The sequence below is a fragment of the Nerophis ophidion genome, linkage group LG27 (assembly GCF_033978795.1).
Source record: "Nerophis ophidion isolate RoL-2023_Sa linkage group LG27, RoL_Noph_v1.0, whole genome shotgun sequence".
NCBI classification, from domain to species: domain Eukaryota; kingdom Metazoa; phylum Chordata; class Actinopteri; order Syngnathiformes; family Syngnathidae; genus Nerophis; species Nerophis ophidion.
Window position 1 is genome coordinate 1,729,509 of NC_084637.1, and position 22,976 is coordinate 1,752,484.

Genomic DNA, 22,976 nt, shown 5'->3' on the forward strand with positions numbered 1-22,976 from the left:
GCAACCATGATGTGCTTTGGTAAAGTAAAAAACATGATACATTTTGTAACCAACCCCCCTTTTAGATAATCTAACAACATAATCTATATTAGATTATTATTACACAGAAACACAACATCATCTAAAATAGATTCTGTTGTTAGTCCTCATTACGGATGTTTAATATTCCATTTTAGAGTGGTTGGTTTATTTATTTATTCCTAAAGTGATGTGATCATTTTGTCACTCAAATAATTCCCTGCAGAGTTACTGAAGCCTCGCTTTTTTGTCTTTGGGAAAAAAATGGAGGTTGATTTAGGATCCAGGAACTTGTTTAGTTCAACATTCAAAGTTATAAATCCCAATTTGAATAAAAAAAGACGACGCAGGCTTCATCCATCTTTAATGACTATTTTATGACCTTTGTGTGGGTTTTTCAAAATACAGAAATATTGACATGACCAACAAAGTCAAATTGAATAATTCCCATTAACAGATTGGGGTGAGTTCCTTTTTCCATTGAGCCATCTTGGAGCGACATGGCTTCACCGTGAAAGCTGTTTACTGCAACATCCCAAGTCTGGCAGTGACACTAAACATCCGTCACTTCCTGCCTTGGTCTCCTCTTTATTAAGGTTAAGAGCTGTGATCACCACAAGTACATAAACCGTGTGAAGAACTACAAAGAAACGGACATCGGAAACCCTTTGTGAATTCTTACAATTAAATTCTTATTCAGTTCATTTTAGCCTTGAATGAGTTCTATAAGTTTTTATTGGCACCATTTTCAGACACAAAAACAACCATTTGATATTTTGCTTGTTTTTTATGCCAGATAACAAATGCATCGTGCACCTGGAACCTCAAACCTTCTGGGTGAAGTTCTCGGGGAAGACCCCTTTGGATGAAATGTCTTTGGTGCGTTTCCAGACCGCTTCCTGCACACCCATGAGCCAGCCGTCGTCCTGCACAAACACACAAACAGTAGACCAATGTTTTTCAACCACCGTGAGATACAGTCTGGTGTGCCGTGGGAGATTATGTCATTTCACCTATTTGGGTTAAAAATATTTTTTGCACACAAGTAATTATAATCCGCAAATATTGTGTTGTTGTTGAGTGTCAGTGCTGTCTAGAGCTCGGCAGAGTGACCGTGTAATATTCTTCCATATCAGTAGGTGGCAGCAGGTAGCTAATTGCTTTGTAGACGTCGGAAACATGGTTTGTCATGATCACAATATGCAGACGACTGAGGTAGGCAGCGTGCAGGTAAAAAGGTGCTGAATGCTTAAACCAAAAATAAACAAAAAGGTGAGTGCCGCTAAGAAAGGGCATCGAAGCATAGGGAAGGCTGCGCAGAACAGAACTAAAACTGAACTGGCTGCAAAGTAAACAAAAACTGATTGCTGGACGACCGCAAAGACTTACAGTGTGTGGAGCAGCAGACAGCGTCCACAAAGTACATCCGAACATGACATGACAATCGACAACAAAATTAGAACGCAAGACAAGAAGTAAAACACAACATACAGGAAAAAAGCAAAAGAGTTCAAATAAGTCATGGTGTGATGTGACAGGTGATGACAGTACACCTACTTTGAGACAAGAGCTGTAGTCATGCATGCTTGGTTATGCTTATTAGTCATATCCAACAATTACTACAACGACTTTTTACTGTCAATATCGGTTGCTGAGGTTCGTTTTTCTAAGTTTTCTGCTAGTGGTGTGCCTCTGCAATTTTTCAATAAAAAAAATATGCCTTGGCTCAGAAAAGGTTGAAAAACACTGCATTAGATCAATCACGCCTGCCGTGATTGGTCTCACACCTGTCTCACGGACCGGTACCGGGCTGTGACACATTTGCTACCAGGCTGCACAGAAATAATTAGCTTGTTATTAGATGTATATTATAACTCCTTTGTTATAGTACATGGGACAATGCACATTAATGGACATATACAATGTTAATGTGCCCGATTGTAGCCAAAGACTAATTTGCATCTGCAGGGTCAGTGCATATAGCAGGACTTCTTAACCTGTTTGACCACTAGACCCAACATTTTTACTACAGAGGAGCCCGGGGGCCACTCCAATATTAACCCTGAATTAGTCATCTTACTCTTGATTTTGATCATATTCAATATTTATATTTAACCTACTTACAGTTTTGCTACCTTGTCAAATTATATAAAAGCATGTGTCAATCATAAAGATTATTATTAATTTAACAAATAAACCTTAGACTTAGGTCAGGCCGATTTGAACAAGTACTACTAATCAAATAAACAATACATTTACGTACAATATGGATGGATGGATTGGTGTATTATGTTGTGCTAAGATAAACTAAATTAATAATATGTTTATTAAAGGCCTACTGAAAGCCACTACTACCCACCACGCAGTCTGATAGTTTATATATCAATGATGAAATATTAACATTGCAACACATGCCAATACGGCCGCCTTAGTTTACTGAATTGCAATTTTAAATTTCCCGGGACTTTTTTCTTGAAAACGTCGCGTAATGATGACGTGTACGCGTGACGTCACGGGCTGTTATTAATATGAGCGCTGCGTACACACACATCTAAAAGTAGTTTGCTTTAACGACATCATTACACAGTATTTTGGAGAGCTGTGTCGCTGAATCTTTTGCAATTTGTTCAATTAATATTGGAGAAGTCAAAGTAGAAAGACGGAGTTGGGAAGCTTTAGCCTTTAGCCACACAAACACACGGTGATTTCTCGTTTAAAATTCCCGGAGGTGAAAATTTACTATGGATAAGAGCGCGGTCAAGCCAACATGGATCTCGACCACATGTCAACCAGCAGGTTTCGGTGAGAAAATTCTGGTTAAAAAGTCGCCTCTGACCGGATATCAGCTGAGCTTGTGCCTCCCGTACAGCTGCCGTCGACTTCCCCGAGACACTGCGCGTCAACACCCGGCCGTGGACGTACACTTCCGACTATCAGGTACTGTTAAACTCACTAAAACACTAGCCACACAATAGAAAGATAAGGGATTTACCAGAATTATCCTAGTAAACGTCTCTAAAAACATATGAATCCGTCTCAATGCAACGCGATTGCAATCGCGTTTTTTTTTTTTAACTTGTTTTATTTTTTTAGTCCGTCGCTATCAATATCCTCAAACACGAATCTTTCATCCTCGCTCAAATTAAAGGGGAAAATGTTGTTTTCTCGGTCTGAATAGGTGTTTTTGTTGGAGGCTCCCATTAAAATCAATGTGAATATGTGAGGAGTCCTCAACATGTGACGTCATCGTCTGCGACTTCCAGTAGAGGCAGGGCTTTTCTCCAGTTGCAAACTTTATCGTGGATGTTCTCTAGTAAATCCTTTCAGCAAAAATATGGCAATATGGCGAAATGATCAAGTATGACACATAGAATGGACCTGCTATCCCCGTTTAAATAAGAACATCTCATTTCAGTAGGCCTTTAACTAAACTAAACGTTGTTTTATTTTGTCATTACTACAACAAGTGGTGGAGAAGTGTATTACAACTGAGTACCACTGCTGCCGAAACGGACCACAGCTGAAAAACAGATTAATTACATTCTAGGGGGCGTTCGCGGCCCAAAACTGGGCCCCTGCCCTATGGTTAGGAAAGACGGCCAGGAATCCCACTACTTCAGTCTTACAATGTAGTGATTTTTCATACTCATTTTTTTGCTGTTTTTATCTGACACACATGGAAAGCCGGTCCGTGAAAATAATGCATACTTTAAAGTGGTCCCTGGTGGAAAAAAGGTTGGGGAACCCCGCTCTAACAGATTGTTTCAACAAAACGCGAAAGAGTCCTTTCGCCTCGATTGAATCATAGTGGATTCCAACAACTTATGCCACTGACGGGCAATTTTGAAGAAAGGTCACTGACTTGCTCATCTGGGTTGTCGAAAGCCAACACCAGCACAAGATCTCCAATTGTCAGCTCCAGCTCGTCACCGTCGGTGGCAGCATATTCGTGGATCGCTTTGACCTGGGGCAAAGATTTTTGGGTGAGTCAAGTTCCACATGTCAGACCCCGGCGGAGACGTCTCACCTTGTAGAGGAATCCAGGAGGGAGGTCGTTCTCTGAGTTGTTGGACGCAGAACTCTGTCAGAAAAGAAAATGTGCATACTTTGAGAGGAAGATTTCAGCTAAATTGCTCACTGATGGATTGAAGACTCTTGAGCACAGTTTGGTGACTATTGAATCCTTGAACTCCTGGCTTGGTTTTACCTAAACCTGCACTTTACCTGCACTTGGTCATGTCCCCAGCCCCCCTGTGCCCCACTGGCACCATCATCGTTCCACGTGGGCTCGCTGTACAACTGAGTGTTGTCACGGTCCCAGTCTGGCTGAGATCCGTCTTTATAATCGCATCCACCCTGAACCTGATCTCGTGGCTGCTCCTGTCCACCGGCAACCGTCTGCTCATGCTACGGGTCCACCAGGTTGCCAAGTGTTGCAAGGGAAGGAAGAGGGTTTGACGGGTAGGGTTTAGTAGGTGAGTGGCTGTAAACATGCAGAATAGTTTATTTTTTCGGACAAACAGTGACATGTGGTGAGGTTCATGGCTCTGGTGAGGCATTGACTTTTGGTTTTTAAACCTTAAATTCTTGTGCTGTAACCAAAGTTATTACGTTGCTCTTAAGAGGATAACACGGGGGAAAAAGGATATACAGTGATACCTCGGCTTACGAGTGCCCCTGGTCTTTGGGTTTATAGACTTTCTCACGGCTAATTGTTATACTTTAGTTTGCAAATATTTAGATTACGATCCCCCCCACTGCTAGTTGGCGTAGCAAATTCCACAGTAAATCTCATTAGATCCACCCAAAAATGTCTCACTCGCTATCATTAGTCAATGACTAGCAAGACATAACTTTGATATGGTCCAGCTAAACCATGATCCTAATGAGGATAAGCAGTATAGAAAATGGACGGATGGACAAAACTTAGATTTTCCAACCATAGGTGGACAGAAAGTGAGTATGAAGGACAGTGCTGATAAGAAGAAGCAGAGGATAATTATCCATTTAAAAAAAAAAAAAAAATCATTAGTTGGGTCTCTCAGCAAAAGGAATAATTGTAGTAGTGCAAAGCTAATACGGCTCATAAGTCAATAATTGGCATGATACTGAAGCCGAATGAGTCGATGTCAGTGAGGATGTTAAAATAGTTTCTTAACCGGCGGACCTTCATCCATGTGAGTAGGGTGAAATGTTGTGTTAGATGGAAAAGCAGCTTGCAGAAAATACTGTAGAAGTCTGCTCTCCAAAGTATTACTGTAGTTGTTTGTAGTAAATTATATTGTATTCAATCAATCAATCAATGCTTACTTATATAGCCTTAAATCACCAGTGTCTCAAAGGGCTGCACAAGCCACAACGACATCCTCAGCTCAGATCACACATAAGGGCAAGGAAAAACTCAAACCAATGTGATGACAATGAGAAACCTTGGAGGGGACCACAGATGTAGCATGCTAGCCTGGTCAATGACACATTCACATACAGGCTAACGGGGGAAATATATGCCCGTTAGCCTGTATGTCCATGTGTCATCCAACTGATAGGGCAAAATATATATATATATATATATATATATATATATATATATATATATATATATATACACACACAGAATTTTGACTTTGATCGCAGTACCATTTCTGGCCACATTGCTACATATGGCTCCTTTAAAAATAAAACAAAATTGGACTAATTGATTAGATTAATTTTGTGTTATGAGCAAAGTCATAGAACCGTTTACCACGGCAACTCGCTTTTGGTAAAAACGTTGCGTGCGCTGATTTCATGAAAGTTCTCTATAGTTTTATTTTCGTTGTAAAAGCCTCCCATTCCTCTTTGCCGAAAGATGACATTCGTCTTTCCCCGTTGCGGTGAGCCAGAGTACGATACCTGGCACTATGTGACTTTACCCTGCAGTTTGTTGTGCGAATAGCAGGACAAAAAAGGTTACATTTACATTAAAGAGGCTGCTGAAAGTCATAATGTATAAAAATCGTTATGATGGCAACAAACTGACGGGTCTTCAACCCAGTTTATTAAGAGTTGCACATCAGGGAGTAAACTTGACTCACACAGCCGCAATTCAGGTTTCAGATTTTCAAAAATTCAGAGATGTTATAATATTTGTAAAACCATTGGAACTTACATTAATACCACCGCTCAATAAGCAAATGATTTACTGTCATGATGCTTCCTTGACCACACATCACTGCCTTTAAACATTAAATAGAAAAGACGTCCATTCTTACCCACAAGTCCCGAGCAAGCTCCTTCACGCAGCAGTAAAGACAATAGCTGAGTCAGGCTGATGAGACGCAACATGGAGTTAATGGCAGACAAGACACAGATCAGCTCTTTGGTTGTGTGTGTGGTAGGCTAACACCAGGCTGACCTGAGGTTCTGGACATGTTAGCATGTAAAAGTTCAGCAGATGCTCTGGGCTGCCTCCCACACACTCACCCTATCACACACTACTTCACGACCAGTCAGCTGACCTGTGGAGTTATGGACTCTGTATTAACATCGGCGGTGTCTTCATCAAGCAACTGGTCATGCTGCGGCCTTAGCGAAGGAGGAGGGCGGCTGGGAGGTGGGCCAGGCCTCTTCCAGACACACGTGCAGATGCAAAATGCCACACTTTAGCACACAAGCAAACACTCCCCTAGGGATGCAGCACCCTAGGGTCAAAGTACTGTTTGTGGTACCGTTGGTGAAGTGGCCGCCTGGCTGTGGTTGGCTTCTTCACTGAAAGACACAAACACATGAGAAGGACAGAAGTGACACAGTCAAACATAATGAACAAGTTAAAAAGGCATATATTTCATCACACACTACAGCACAAAAGAACTCCAGTCAAACCAGCTGCATGCACTCTGACTAGACACCACATTGTGAACTGCTGAATTGGAGAAGCAGTACCACAGAAGTCCACAATTGTGCCCAAAGACCTTATTTGATTGTGTGAACCACGGGTGTCAAGGACTACATTCTAAAAAGTCAAAGGATACCAGGGTGATATTATTCTTTAAAAATTATTCGCTACGCTAAAACCAATCCAATGTAAGTCGATTGATGCGAAACCAGAGGTGTCAAAGACTTGTTCCACTGAGATCCTGAAAAGTAAAACCATGTATTGTATTTTTCAGACTAAAATCCGTATTTTTCATCAACTAATTTTGTTTTTAGAATATGCCGAGGGCCATTGAAAAACAGCACCCTTCTCTGACACCCATGGTTATGTAAATGGCCATAACAAGCTGTGTTTGTAGCATTAAAATCAATAACAGACAATGTAATGAACTTGTGGAAAAAATCTTCTCCCTGATTGTTTTTAGATGCATTCCATAACCATTCTGTTACATTTTAAAAGACAGAGCAATACAAGTAGAAGCAGAAAAAGTCACACTACATTAGGAATGGAACGGTTTATAAAAAAATCTGAACTGTTCGGTTCACCTGACACGGTTTGATTCATAGTTTCTTTCTTTTTTATTTGCATTAATAATCAGTCAGGTACATGTATAAATAATATCCACATGCTTACATTGTTTTTGTTTTGCTTCAAACAAAGAAAACTTTAGTGCTGCTTAATATTGTGCTTCCCTTTATGTTGATGGTATATAATGTGGTTATAAAGATAGTACACTTACGTTTTGTTAACACAAACTCAACTATTCTAAGCTTCACTTTGTGAGAACCACTTCTAAAAAAATGGTAATGGTGGATTATTGGGATATATCAAAGGACAACACAGAACTGATTGGAAAACCGTGATGAGACTCAGACTCTAGATTTTTTGAACCGTTCCACCCCTTCTCTGAACCTGTGATGGGTTTACATTCCCAAACATTAGTTGGAAAATCAGATGTTGCGATGCAGCAGCCACGTAGCACTTTTACCTCTTTGCAGTAGCTATGGTCTTGGTTGCTGTAGTGCCATCTTTTCTGCAGCAGAAGGCAGTTTGGGGGACATTACTCTTTGCTTAATATGCAGAAACGCCTACAAACTGGACGGGATTTGAATGGTCTCTCAGGGCCAGTGGCAGCCCTAGGTATATAGACCATTGCGGCATTCTCTAGCAGGTGCCACAAAGACAGGGAAAATAGGTTTGTATTTATTTGTGCTAATCACTTAGGCTAATTGCTCATTAGTTCAGGAAACAGTGATTCCATTAAGTATTCACAACACTTCACTTTTTCCACGTTGTTATGTTGTTGTCTTATTCCAAAATAAATATAAAAAAAATATCCTCAAAACACTGCACACAATACCCCATAATGATAAGGTTTATGTTCCTTTTCTGGGGGGGGGGTGTTTGCAAATTTCTTAAAAAAAACAACAATTAAGAAATCCCATTTATATAAGTATTCACAGACTTTGTCAATGAGGCAAAGAATCTGGAGAAGTGTACAGAACAATATCTGCTGCCTTGAAGGTCCCAATGAGCACAGTGGACTCCCATCATCCGTAAATAGAAGAACCGGCCGTCTAAACTGAGCGATTGGGGGAGAAGGGTGCTAGTCAGGGAGGTGACCTTGAACCCGATGGTCACTGTCAGAACTACAGCATTCTTCTATGGATATAGGAGAACCATTTAGAAGGACAACGATTTCTGCAGCAATCCACCAATCAGGCCTGTGTGGTAGCATAGCCAGATGGAAGCCATTCCTTTGTAAAAGTTTGCCAAAATGCACCTGAAAGACTTTCTAGTCATGTTAAACCAAATATTGAACTCTGTGGTGTGAATGCCAGACATCATGTTTGGAGGAAACCAGGCACTGTTGAACAACAGGCCAATAGCATCCCTACAATGAAGCATGGTGGTGGCAGCATCATGCTGTGGGGATGATTTTCAGCAGCATTAACTTGGAGACTAGTCAGGATAGAGGGAAAGATGAATGCAGCGATGTACAAAGACATCCTAGATGAAAACCTGCTCCAGAGCGCTCTTGAACTCAGACTGAGGCGACAGTTCATTATTCAGCAGGACGAACCAAAGCACAGAGCCAAGATATCAAATGATTGACTTCAGGACAATGCTGTAAATGTCTTTGAGTGTCCCAGCCAGGGCCCAGACTTGAATCCGATTTAACATCTCTAGAGAGATCTGAAAATGGCTGCGCACCAATGCATCCCATACAGCCTGATGGAGCTTGAGAGGTCCTGCAAAGACGAATGGGTGAAACTGCCCAAAGATAGATGTCCAAACCTTGTGGTATCGTATTCAAAAATACTTGAGTCTGTAATTGCTGCCAGAGATGCATCAACAAAGTATTGAGCAAATGCCGTGACAAAAATTAATTAGTTTAATTCAGAATAAGGCAGCAACATAACGAAATGTTGAAAAAGTGAAGCGCTATACTTTCCGGTTGCATGGTACTTGGCAGATGGGTGCCATGTACAGAGGGGATACTGGTGCCCCATACTGCTGACATGAAGTGAAGGGGGTGCAGCACATGCTGCCATTAAAAGCTGGACTCACTACTACTCAGGGCAAACAATGAGTCTCAAAAGAGCTTGTGATGAACCTTAAATGTCCACTGGCCAGGCGCTGATGGGTCAGAACTATCTTACTGAAGTACTTGCTGTCAAAAACATCAAAAAACACATCATCTACAAGGAAGTCTGATGGAATAAAACCATCAACATCGAATAACAACAACACTACAATCCAAAATATTGCTGAACAAAAAGATCTGGAAATTCTCATCCACAGTCCGTGTCATTAGAGCAGCAATATTTAGTAATGATGGCTTCATCTAAAGTATATTCTGCATTGTTTTATGCATTATACCAGTAGTTCTCCATTATTTTTGTCATTACCCCCATTGGACAAATATGCTACTGTTATTAAATACATAAAACCCTGAATTGAAATACTATTAAGTCATCATATTCATCTGTATGTGCCAAACAGGTTGTTTACAAGCACTTTCTACAAATAGAGAGATTAATCTACTTATGATATTAAACTGTATATGCTTATTACCTACCATATTTACCATAAACCTGAGGGCTCTTCATATTTCTTGGTCAGTCTGTTGTCTATTTTGAGCACTGCTGCCACCTAGTTGTGTTTTATTCAAGCGTTTTTACAGTTGTTAATACTAGAAGTCCCCTTTGAGAAACAAGATTCATTATTTAAAATAAGTTGTATTTTCTATCTGCATTTTAATGTAATTTACAGTTGTATTTACTTTAACACTTAATTGTTATTTTCTTCACACTACATAAGATATTTTGCTACACTTTTCTATTGTTTTGCTGCCTGTTACAAAATTAAATATATTCCAACACAAAAAAAACTTTTAAAGTTTTTTGTAAATGAAAACATGTAAACACACAAGTGTGAACATGTCTCACGATCAGTAATTTCCGGAGGGCAAAGAGGCAATAATCTCTGCTTCTTCTGATTCCTTTTCATTCATGGTGAATTGTGTGTCAATTATTTGTCTCAATAAAACTTTTTAAGCAAATAAACAAGGACAATAAGGACATTGCCTGACACGTTTGGTCGACTTACTTGAGCTGCCGCTGTTCTTCCAGTTTGGTCATGATGTCATTCAGGTTTTGACTCAGCTGAGGATGAGGAGAGAGGATGATGAAGAAGGATGTTTCAACTCTGACCAGAAAGTTGCACCCACCTTGCTCATCTCTTTGTGGAACCTCTCCTGATGACCTGCCAAACTCTGGAATGTGTTAACATAAACGCCAACACGACTGCACACACACAGACACAGGTCAGGCTGAATGGTCATGAGACATGTTAGATGTAGTGGCACCGTCTCACCTGTCCCACAGCACTGGAAGCTGATCTTGTAACTCCACGTTCAGCTCTTCAAAAATCTTCTGAGCGCGACCCAGCTCCTCTTCAGCCTACACAAACAAACACACATGCACGCACAGACACACAAATAAATAGTAGGTCAACAGCTAATAACATCAACAACATGATTCAGCGGCGTACATCCCAACCAAAGTGCACCCTACGGACGCCTGTGCTGTCATGTGATCACCTGGTTGTAGGAGAGGTTAGTCTGAGCCACCTGGTGGGCGGAGAGCAAACCCTGGGCCCAGCTTGGCGCCGCCATCTCCAATAGGGCCGCAGGCTGAGCACGCACACCATGCAGATGAAGAGGATTGGGAGGAGGGGAGGTTAGAGGGCGAGGAGGAGTGGTAGCGGGAAAAAGACAAAGTAGTTCCAAACAAAGCAAACATGTTAGTGAGTGTTTGGTAAGTGACAGTTTAGCAAGGCAACTGTTAGCAAACTGATATTGTACAGTAGAAGCCATTATTCTTGGACCAGCTGAGTGGCGTCAACATAAGCGGTTGCCGAAAAAACCGAAACAATCCACTGCTTGCACATTATTCTCAAGGCATTCAGTCGATGGCAACAGGAATGTTTTGTTTGTCTTAGAACAGGGGTGCCCATTACGTCGATCGCGGAGGGTGTGTTAGTCGATGGCCAGCCAGGCATTTAAAAAAATAGACCTAAAAATTAGTGATCATCAATCTTCACCAAGACGTCACTTTCGTCACTTGATTGACATTCACGACACCTGGGGGTCTTGTGAGGTGAGATGACACTGGCTGCTGCGAGCTCATTATTAAGAAACAGTGATAGACAGGAAGGCGAGAAACACTTTTTATTTCAACACATTCGCGCCGTACCTGCTGTCAAAACTCTAAAGACCGACTGCACAGTTCCTATCTTCACAACAAAAGCGATGCTACCTCTTGGCTGCGCTAACAATATAAGAGTCTCAGAAAGCTGGCGTGCACAAGCTAGCAAGCTACGGAGCTAATGGATTTCTTGTAAAGTGTATAAAAACGAGTATGGAAGCCGGACAAATATGATGCCAAAAACCAACCACTTTCATGTGGTATTGGACAGAAAGGAGGACTTTTGTTCTCCTCCATTTGAAAATGCCGACGTTATCCGCATTTCTGTCAGGATTCCAATCAATGCAAGTCATCCGAATCAGGTAATACTCCAACTTATATTCTTGTCTTCATGAAAGAAAGGACTCTTTGTGTGTTAAACATTATTGCATTATCATTAAAAACCTTTAATATGTTAACAAAAACGTATGTTTCATAAATAAAAACATAAATGATATATATGAATGAGGTAGATCCCCTCGACTTGGTCAATTGAAAAGTAGCTCGCCTGCAGATGAAGTGTGGGAACCCCTGTCTTAGAAAATGTTTTAGTCCTCATCAGTTTATGCTTATAGACTTAGATCGGTCAGATCTAGTCTCACACTTAGATCGGTCAGTCAGATCTAGTCTCAAACTTAGATCGGTCACATCTAGTCTCACAGTTAGGTCGGTCACATCTAGTCTCACACTTAGGTCGGTCACATCTAGTCTCACACTTAGATCTAAATCTAAATTTTTAACATAATGACAGCTCTCTAGACATGAAATAACACCCACAAGTCACCTTCCCACTCGTCAAGGTGGGACCGGATGCTGTTTGAGGCTGAGCCAATCAATGGCCACGATACTGAAAGGCACAATCGGATCGGTTCTGGTCTCATTGAGTGGCCAATGGTATTGCAGTATTGAAATTTTTTGTCAATTTAGCCATTTAAAAAATATAACATTATTTTAATTTAGGCACCTGCTTTAGACTGAAGCGGCCGACTTTGAAGAGCAAAGTTGGGAAGGACGATTGTATCGTTCAAAAATGCAACATTTTTGTGAGAATCCGCCACATTCACATCGGGTTGTGTTTCCTTGGTTGATGTTTGTTTTCTGTCAGCACTCTTGTTTTGGTTGCATTTCTTGCTTGGCTCCCTGAGTGCTGTTTCCCCTCACCTACTGCTGATTGACAGCCTGGCCACACCTGTTGTCAATCAACTGGCTGCTATTCATGCCTGCCTCGCCCTCCAGTCAGGGCTTGATGATAGTTTTGCTGTCTCCTGTTATCCTGGTTCCCCTGGTTCCCTGTTTTCCCTGCATTTCCTTTAGACATTAAAGTCATGCTTTCCTGCGCTGTGCCTTCCATCTCTGCATTTTAGGTTTCACCACCACCAAAACATGACAATTTTATCCTTACAATATAGCTCTTTTTTTTAACCCATTTTACTGTTTTTGCTATTATTAATCAATTTTTAATGTTGTTTTTTTATTTAGTAATCATAGTTTTTGAACGTGCCACCAGTAAGAATTGAGCTGTGCCGCACATTGGACAAAAAACCTTACATTTTTTTGTTTGCAACCTTTGGTTGACATTTTTGGGGGATTAAGTCCAAATGTTTACCTTGGCAATCTTGGCCTCGTCCTTCTTCTTGCCTTTCTGCAAGGAGGAAAAGTGATGCCTGGCACTGTCAAAGTCCACCATCTTCCTGTCGCGCTTTGCAATGCGAGCCTGTAAAAGAAGAGTGAGCAGCGTATTCAATGGTGTAAAATAAGAAAAAAAATTTCTGCGGTGCCACCCTCAGAGCTCTACATTGTCACATTTCAACTTACACACCTTGATTTCAGGAAACTGAGTCAGGTAGGAATCCATGGAGGGCACCGAACTGTCCGTAATGTTCTGATGGAAGTCCAACCACATTGTGTCTGTGTCCTACAATGCACACACACAAAGAATACTCATTTAGTCAAACATGCACTAGAAAGTTATCTGCTCCATAAAAGCGCACGCACGGATTACGTCATTGTTTTGTTCCACTGGATATCTATTCTGCTTTCTGCTTTTTTTTTCTACATTTTACCTCCAAGTTATTGTCCATCTCCTTCTCTATCATCTCCTTCAGCAGGAAGGACACACGCATGCAGCAAAGAAAGTGACAATAAGAGTGAAATAAAAACAGCTGGTGCTGAAGTCGTGACAAAAAGATGGGGAAAGGTGGGCAAGGGCAGGGATCAATGACCTCACCTCCACCAGGGCGTCCATTTCCTCTTTGCCGAACCATTCGGGCTCGTACATGTCAGCCAGACAGTCCTGCAGCCTGCGTGACGTCTCGTGCATGGCTGAAACACATCAGGGATCATTCATCATTCTACTACAATCACAACTCAGACATATTTTTGGTGAATATCAACAACCGAATCATTCTAAAACCGGGGAGTATAAAAACAGAGTTTTTATTGACAGATCTTTTACATTTGACCAACAAATCAGTTCAGTGATTCAGAAATGCTGCTGCACGCTTGCTCACAGGGAAGAAGCGTTACAAACATGTTGTGACCCTTTTAGGATCCATTTTATTTATTTTTTTATGTTTCAGACTGGCTGCTCCATCAGAATCTCTGTATTCTCCTGTGAGATCACTGAGGACATGTCTCCTCTAGTGCCCCAGAACTAGGAAAAGAACTAAAGGACCCAAAAATCACTTCATATTCTCTACTGCTCACTAGTGTTACATATCTGAGTTATTGTGTAGAAATATGGTGAAATAACAAAACATTTACACTTCATACATTAACGGTGTTACAAAAAAAATAAATTATAATAATACATGATGTTGGATATAGAAAACATACAAACACTTTATTTATTAAATAACAATTATTGAAATTCAACAATTTGGTGAATTTGCAAACAGCTAAAATGATGCACAAAGTAAATTATAACCTGCTAGCCAATAATGTACAATAATTCTTCTCAACAAAAGAGAGATATAACCTTAGAGGAAATTCTAATTTAAAACATGTGTATGTTCGTACAACACTTAAAACCTTTAGTACATCTGTATTTTGAATTAAATGATGGAATGGATTAAGCAGAGAAATGAAACAAAGCAGGAATATGATTTACTTTAGGAGACTGTTCAAATTACAAGTGTTCACAAAGTACACAGAACAACATTTTTTTATTAAGACAAAGATTATTCATGTATTTATTTTTGTTTACTTACACAATTGGATAAAATTGCTAGGAAAAGGGGTAGAAATCAATAAGTTCAGCTTCTTCCTACTTCTTTTCGGACGTGCTGTAATGAAATAACTGGAAATATGTGGTGCATTACATTGTATTCTATGCATGTTCCAAATAAACTGAAACTAAAAACCTGCAAAAAATGTGTTTTTATTTATTATATTAATATTTGTTTTTAGTTGATCTTTGTAATCTCTTTTTGTGAGGAACTAAGTATAAGACTTTGTGCAGCCAGCGCTGTTGTTTAAAAAGGTGTTTTATAAACACACCTTGACCTCGGTCTCATTTACCCATTTAAGTGCTCAAGATTAATTGTCTTCTTTTATTTTACGAAGGTTTGGTTTTGTTGAGCGTTTAGCTGAAGTTTTTTGGGTTAGGTGGGTGTGTAGCATGTGTATACTGACACTAGCCCAGTGTAGCAGTTACCATAGGAACGCCAATGCAACCACGCTGCCCCGGATTAAAGGTTAAGGGAGATTGTCTTACTCTTCACTGCTGCCAGATAGGCTTTCAGATCCCTCTGCAACTTGGTGCCTTCTCCCTGCAGGTGAGGAAGGTCAGAAGGTCAGTGAAACAAGTTTCCATGGTAACGACGCTGCAGCTACAACGCTGCCAAGAAATGTTCGACCAAGGCGATGGTCCTCACCATCTGCTTGTTGAAGTTGGCCACCATCTCCTCAAAGACCACGTCTTTCGTCTCGTCCGCTTTGCCGAGTTTCTGCATCACCTGAAAATTTGCCACACGAGTCAACACACTTCACATCTATCACCTTTGACCTCATGGTGGGCTCACTCAAGCGTGATTGCTGTAATTGATCAGGGCTCATAGAAAACACTGTCGTCAGTACATTGATGAGAACCATATATTCATGTATTTGTGGCGGCTTCCCCACAATACGTTTGGTGAGAACTGTTCCCTTGCTAATTAACACTTTATAAAGCAAATGAGAAGACCGAGCAGGAAGAATTAGTATTGCCGACTTGCAGGTTTCTCACTGCATCCAGCAAGTAATTAGACCTCTCTTGATACTCTTCGTCAACAACAAAAAACGAGCGACAAATCTAGTACATAATTTTTTTAGAGTTGAAATAAAAGCAAGCTCTTCTCAACAGCCTGGGTGCTGCTATGGGACCCTCAGAACCTTGCAGAAGTAAGAAGCAACAGTGTCATGGCAGGTCGCGTGTTAATCGTTTTTCCAGGATGCAGACGGAACTCCGGAGGCAGTGTGCAGGTAAGGCAATGATCTATTGTCCATAAATCAGTCAGGAATACACAAAATGCAGAAAAGCGTGCCGAAAGTGCGGAAGCTATGGCGAATTGATTAACGTGGACCCCGACTTAAACAAGTTGAAAAACTTATTCGGGTGTTACCATTTAGTGGTCAATTGTACGGAATATGTACTGTACTGTGCAATCTACTAATAAAAGTATCAATCAATCAATCAATCAATCAATCAAAGCTTAGAACAACAATCGAAAAGGTAAACGATGTAACAGTTGCGTGAAGCACGCCAGACAGCCGGACTGAATTTGGCGAAAAGCAGGATTAAATAGCTCTCTGATTAGTGCCCAGGAGCAGGTGAGCGTCCTGAACACTAATCAGAGGCAGGTGAAAATACTCAGCACACATGGTAACCAAGACAATCCAAACCCAGTGCTATAACAAAATTAAAAGAGTCAAACTCAATTAAAACATGATCCGGGGCAACCGATCACAACAAACAGAAGAACGTTAGTTTTTAGTTCTAAACGTATTTGTTTTGGTCTGCAAATTTTAGACTCACTTTTTAGAAATGCGTCATGGCCAATTATGGGCATACATATTTAAAAGTGTGTACAAGACATTAGAAAAATTTGGTAATTTCCCAACCTACAACGTAGATCCAACGTTTTCTCAATTTACAAGTAAAACTGTTTAGAAAGGTTGTTTTAAAGGACATGTATGTATAATCAATGGCTGGGGCTTGCTGGGCTGCACTGATGGATTATTTTCTCTTTCTGTTTAGTCCTATTATAAGACCATTCTCTTAAAGCACACTGAGTGTCAAGATAATAACATTTTATAAAATATGATTAATACATTATTTGAAAAATTAAATGTGATTTATTGAAAAAAAACAAGCACATGGCACTGAACATAGAGAAGACAAATTGTGATTCCCATCTTTTGTAGATTTGTACAGTCTGACCGACACAAGTCATGAATGTGACCAGCAAGCCACAATTAGAACGCTGATGGGGACTTCCCCAATGCCGCTGGCTCACATTTCCTTCCCTAGCGCCACCCTGGGGTTGATGTTACTACTGCGGGCTCGCAAATGAGGAAACAAATAAAGCTGGTGACTAAGATCCCACTCCCTGAATGTGCTGCTTCAAAATCCTTCAAATACGGCAGGGGTGTCCAAACTTTTTCCACTGAGGGCCGCACACGAAAAAATGTAAGCATGTGGGGGCATTTTGATATTTTTCATTTTCAAATCATAACAAAATATACGTTTTGTTTTTTTTTAACCTTAAGAGCTCCCGGGGACCATAAAGGGTTTCAGTCATTACAATGTTCAAAATAAGTCAAATTTTTATTATTATTATTTTTTATTTATTTAACGCTTACAGTAAATCTCTATATCAACTTCAAGTTAATATAAAAGTACAAAAAAAAGCCTTGTAAAAGACAACTTGTTTTTTTATAGTAAAGCTGAAATATGCGGTATTTAGTAATAGAGCCCTAAAAGATCAATAATGCAGGACTTTTAATTCTTTAATATTTTTGAGCAATTACAGTGAAAAGTAAAAAAAAATACCAGAAAATATATTTGGGATCCAAAAGGTCCCCCACTCATAAAGTGATCAATTTATTATTTTTTTTACTTTCAACGCTTAAGTTACGAGATCAACTTCAATATCTGTCGATTTTACTTTTGAACTATTATTTTGTTTCTTTTATGCTCTTTTGTCAAAGAAAACTTTGAAATTTTTATATGGCAACCACACAATATATGCAATAGTTTTTTCCACATAAAACATTTTAAAGTGAAATTTTTGAAGTAATTGGAGCCATGAATAGGTCAATAATTCATTATAACATAGATTTTGTGTAATTTTTTCACTTTTTTTTTTTGGAGCAATGGCAAAAAAAAAATTAATAAAGGAAGACCAAAAAAAGCCTGCATGACAGCGCTGTATCAACATTGCAACGTTTTCTCGTTTTTAAATGTTTATTTTTTTATTTTTGCGATACTATGAATTGTACAATTTTTGCAGAATGTGGGGCGGGCCGGTAAACAATTAGCTGCGGGCTGCAACTGGCCCCCATGAATTTACCATGAATTGATTAACGTGGACCCCGACTTAAACAAGTTGAAAACTTATTCGGGTGTTACCATTTAGTGGTCAATTGTACGGAATATGTACGGTACTGTGCAATCCACTAATAAAAGTATCAATCAATCAATCAAACCCGAGCCGCACTTTGGACACCCCTGAAAAACGGGATAAAGAGCCACTTGTGTGCTCACACATGCCCGCAATGCGCCGGTGTTCCGTTTCAGCTCCCAAAAATACACACAGATACTTTGTGGCAATGAGAGTAACGGGGAGGCAGGGGTTGGGCACTATTCATAGATGTGTGACCCCCGCCATCCCACAAGGCATGCTGGGAAAAAAACAGGTTTGCACCCCAAGAAGTATGGCCTTGGATGATTTCAAATCTATGTGACTCCTCTCTAAGATATCCGGCAGCGAAACAAAATCTTTCACCTCCTTCGTCTCCCTTTCTAGCGCACAAAGAAGGTTAGAGCCCAGGTTGCAAGGCGACGCCATGAGAGACAGCTGGGGCCGACGCCCTCATGAGCACCCCCCGCCCCCCATGACAGCCGGGCACCACATGGATGACGATGACCCTTTGACCTTCTTCGTTCCTCCTCCAGGCTGTGTCGTGGCAGCTTTCATGAAATATCAATGAGCTAATCGTATACTTTAGTGTGTCTCCTCTTTTATGCCTGCTACTCGGTGCACACACTTGATGCAGAAAGTGTGCACGTGTGTGTGCGTGCGTGCGCACGTGTGTGTGTGTGTGTGTGTCACACGGCTGTGAGGTGATTAAAAGCTAAAGTAGACAAGCTGGTCAAAGCAACGAGACAAAACATTTGACATCACTTCTTTCTTTTCTCCATGTAACACAAATTTTGCTTGTTTTATTTTTGCTGTTTTGTCTCCACCAACACCCCCCCCCCCCCATTTTCCATTTCTTCAAAGTAATATTCTAATATTGAAGAAAATGAGGAATTTTCTTGCCAACTAGTTGCCTAGATGAAAATGTCACATGTGCGTTGAAATCTGTAATTCTCAGTTCTCCTCCCAAACCGAAGTGTTTTGGTTGATGTACTTTGTAATTTGGTTCATTTCAGGGCTGCCTGACCCTTTTGGCTCAGAGGGCTGTGAGATAATCACACATTTTAAACACAATTAAAAATGTACATCAGTCAATTATTTTGTTTGGAACGTGTTAAAGTTTCCCAAGCACACATTTTTGTGTTGTTTTGTGATCAATCATCCAAAAACGTTTAATTGTTTGTATATTGTTTGTTTAAAAACTGAAGGAATAGGATAAAGGACGGTTGTGGGGGAAAAAACAAAAGGTAACAAAGTATCTTTTACCTAATTTTTTTTTATTTTGCACTACTAAGAGACAAGCAGTCGAAAATGGATGGATGGACTACTGACTTTTTTTTTCTTAAACAATTGTATTTCTAAAATAATTAGGGGGATAGTTTTATTATGTTAAGCACATAGTTAGATTCATTACCAATACTTAATGAATGACCATTGATAATACTATGCTGTTTATCCTTTTTGGCCTGTGTTTTATTTTTTTATTATAAACATGATCGGGAAACTCAAGGAAAAATAAAATTCACTTTTTTATCGGTATCGATATTATCACTATGATCAATATACTGGCCCTGAGATGACTTGATGTCTAATCAATACCAAAACGTGCAATATTGCCCACTGGGTAAGGTTGGAATTTGGAGGTGGGTGGATCGATCCAAATATGGACGTTATTGATACCAGGGAATCGATACTATTATAGGATGGATATTATTCATTTTCTGGTCTATGTTTATTGTCACAAATATCTGTGTTTTTGTTGTGTTTTTCCCAAATATATTACTAATAATTATAGATTGTTGAATGAGAGCCAATAATAGTAATTGCTTTTGTTATTTCATTCGTACGAATAACTTTATTTTGCTCAAATAATGGCAAAAGGAATAAGAGAATAACTACAATGTACATACCATGTACAATGTACATGGTATGTACATTGTACATGGTATGTACAATGTACATGGTATGTACATTGTACATACATACCATGAATTGATTTACGTGGACCCCGACTTGAAAAAGTTGAAACCCTTATTGGGGTGTTACCATTTAGTGGTCAATTGTACGGAATATATACTGAACTGTGCAATCTACTAATAAAAGTTTCAATCAATCACTACACAAACATATAGTTGTTGTTTTTTATCATATATAAATATATCTATATATTTGGTGGTGTGTTTTTGCGTGCCTAAAATCCCTGCCCTATGTTTTATTTGGACCATAATCATGATCATCAAATTATAGTCTTAATCGTAGCAACGAGGCTGGTCCTGGATGTTTTTATAAGGCAGGGGTGTCCAAACATGTTCCACAGAGAGCCGCACATGGAGAAATTTAGGCATGCGGGGGCCATTTTGATATTTTTCATTTTCAAACCATAACAAAATATATGGATTTTTTTTTTAATCCTTAAGGCTCCTGGGAAACATAGAGGGTCTCAGTCACTAAAATGTTAAAAATAAGTAAAATTATTATTATTATTTCTTATCTAATGCTTACAGTAAATCTCTATATCAACTTGAAGTTGATGTTAAGTAAAACAAATAATGTTTTATGCCTTTTCTGTCAAAGACAACTTTGTTTTATAGAGTGAAACTGAAATATGCAGTATTTAGATAGATAGATATTATTTTATTGATTCTTTCAGCAGAGTTCCTTTATTTAGCAATTAAAGCCCTCAAAGATCTATAATGCAGGACACCATTGATTTTAATTATTTGATATTTTTGAGTAATCACAGTGAAAAGTTAAATAAAATCCTACTCAATATATTTCAGATCAGGTTCAGTTTCCCCACTCATAAAGTGATACATTTTTATTAGTTTTTTTTTTTTTACTTTTAACACATACATTTCAAGATCAACTTCCGATATATCTGTCGATTTTAAGTTTGAACTATTATTTTGTTTGTGTTATGCTTTTTTGTGAAAACGTTGATGTTTTTATAAGGCGACCACACAACATATGAAATATTTTTTCCACATAAAACATTTTAAAGTGATAATTTTTAAGTAATATTTCACTGTAACATAGATTTTCTTTGTCCCTTTTTTTGAGCAATGGAAAGAGTTAAAGTTAAAGTAGCAATGATTGTCACACACACACTAGGTGTGGTGAAATTTGTCCTATCCCCTTGATAATCCCCTGGGAAGTGAGGGGAGCAGTGGGCAGCAGCGGCGCCGCGCCCAGGAATCATTTATGGTGATTTAACCCCCAATTCCAACCCTTGATGCTGAGTGCCAAGCAGGGAGGCAATGGGTCCCATTTTTTTTTATCGTCTTTGGTATGACTTGGCCGGGGTTTGAACTCCCAACCTACTGATCTCAGGGTGGACACTCTAAACCACTGAGTAAAAAAAGAAAATAAAGAAAAAAGGGACAAAAAAAAATGCCTGCATGGCAGCTTTATGTCAACATTGCCACTTTTTCTCATTAGATTTCACCTCATTCCACTTTTTTAAATGTTTTTTTTAATTTTTGCAATACTAGAAATTTTGCAATTTTTGCAGAATGTGTGGAGGGCCAGTAAAGGATTAGCTGCGCGCCGCAAAAAGCCCCCGGGCCGCACTTTGGACCCCCCTGTTATAATGGGATCAATGGCAACATTTAAAGCTCTATTGGGAAATGTCTCTCTTTAGTGGAGGCCAGCAATATTGCAGCACATTCCAACTTTGACGAATTAATGTCAAAGTCAGACACTTCATGAGAAGTAGTGAATAAACAACAACAACAACAATAAAAATAAAGACGGATAAACCATGTGTAGGACACTTGAACAGACGCCATGTTGTTATTTGACACCTACAATTGTACGACAAACCTATTTCAGGACTGCACTTACTTTTTGAAATAATAAAGCTCATCATTTATAATTTACGTTTATAGTTTTTACTCGGAAGTTTAATGGGATTTAGAGGGGGGGGCAATGACGTCATTCAGGTAAGAACTTTCCGCTACCTTCTCCTGCGCCCTGCTCAGCCTCTTCTGCATCGTGACGGCCAGTTTCCCGGCCGTGACGCCCTTCCCGGCCTCGGCCATGACTGCTGCCCGCGGGGCTCCTGTTCCACGTCGGACTGTCTTGGCGACAAGTGAGGTGAGAAGCCGCCCGGGCAGTTGCGCTCCTCTTTAATCCCGCGCTGGCTCCTTAAAGGAGACGCGTCGTCTAATCCGGATTGTGCGCGCGTCCTAAACAACGTGGAGGAATAAAGTGGGCGCAACAGTTTGGGCCTCACTGGGCACTCATGAAGACTTTTGCTCCAAATGTCAACCTATTGGCTTCCCCGCTGGTCGTGCTCAGTGCCCAGTGCTCTTAAAGGCGCAGCGCTGCTAGTATTATTAGGCGACACCTGCCACGGCCGCCATGTTGGTTCGTCTTCCCGCTCCTCCTGGCGGGCTAATTCCGTCCCGCGCGCAGGGAGCACACCTCACCACCAGGGGGCAGTAATGTGACCAAGCCTTCCTTTAAGCAGCTTTTATTGAAAAAAAAAATACTCCCTACTATTACTTTCAACTTTAATTAATAACATACACAGTCCTGGTCAAAAGTTTACATACACTTTCAAAGAATAAGATGTCATGGCTGTCTTGACTTTACAATCATTTCTTATTTTTTTGTGATGTAGTGATTGGAGCACATACTTGTTGCTCACAAAGACATTCATGACGTTTGCTT

General features: G+C 39.9%; 1 protein-coding gene across 7 annotated transcripts; it reads right to left on the reverse strand.

The window, feature by feature from the left end:
* Positions 1-365: 365 nt before the first annotated feature.
* bin1b (bridging integrator 1b) lies at positions 366-22,605 on the reverse strand. Of its 7 annotated transcripts, XM_061889638.1 has the most exons (19): positions 22,262-22,604; positions 15,558-15,638; positions 15,398-15,452; positions 13,910-14,004; positions 13,746-13,781; positions 13,502-13,597; positions 13,289-13,396; positions 11,037-11,129; positions 10,811-10,896; positions 10,665-10,740; positions 10,544-10,599; positions 7,920-7,964; positions 6,726-6,765; positions 6,516-6,623; positions 6,270-6,290; positions 4,243-4,425; positions 4,046-4,099; positions 3,881-3,982; positions 366-944 (listed from the first exon to the last, which is right to left on the reverse strand). In XM_061889638.1, the coding sequence occupies exons 1-19, from the start codon at positions 22,340-22,342 to the stop codon at positions 843-845; spliced, it is 1,518 nt and encodes a 505-aa protein (XP_061745622.1). In that variant the 5' UTR covers positions 22,343-22,604; the 3' UTR covers positions 366-842. The 7 variants fall into 7 exon arrangements, with proteins under 7 accessions (XP_061745622.1, XP_061745624.1, XP_061745623.1 ...); XM_061889640.1 differs by lacking the exon at positions 7,920-7,964 and having other exon boundaries at positions 22,262-22,605; XM_061889639.1 differs by lacking the exon at positions 13,746-13,781 and having other exon boundaries at positions 22,262-22,600.
* Between the last annotated feature and the right edge of the window lie 371 nt (positions 22,606-22,976).

Excerpts from the sequence above, each read along its gene's own strand:
- bin1b (XM_061889638.1), bottom strand. The coding sequence starts at position 22,342 with ATGGCCGAGGCCGGGAAGGGCGTCACGGCCGGGAAACTGGCCGTCACG. Across the intron at positions 14,005-15,397 it reads CTATCTGGCAGCAGTGAAGA|CCATGCACGAGACGTCACGC; the intron begins GTAAGACAATCT and ends GATGTGTTTCAG. Across the intron at positions 13,782-13,909 it reads AAATGGACGCCCTGGTGGAG|GAGATGATAGAGAAGGAGAT; the intron begins GTGAGGTCATTG and ends TTCCTGCTGAAG.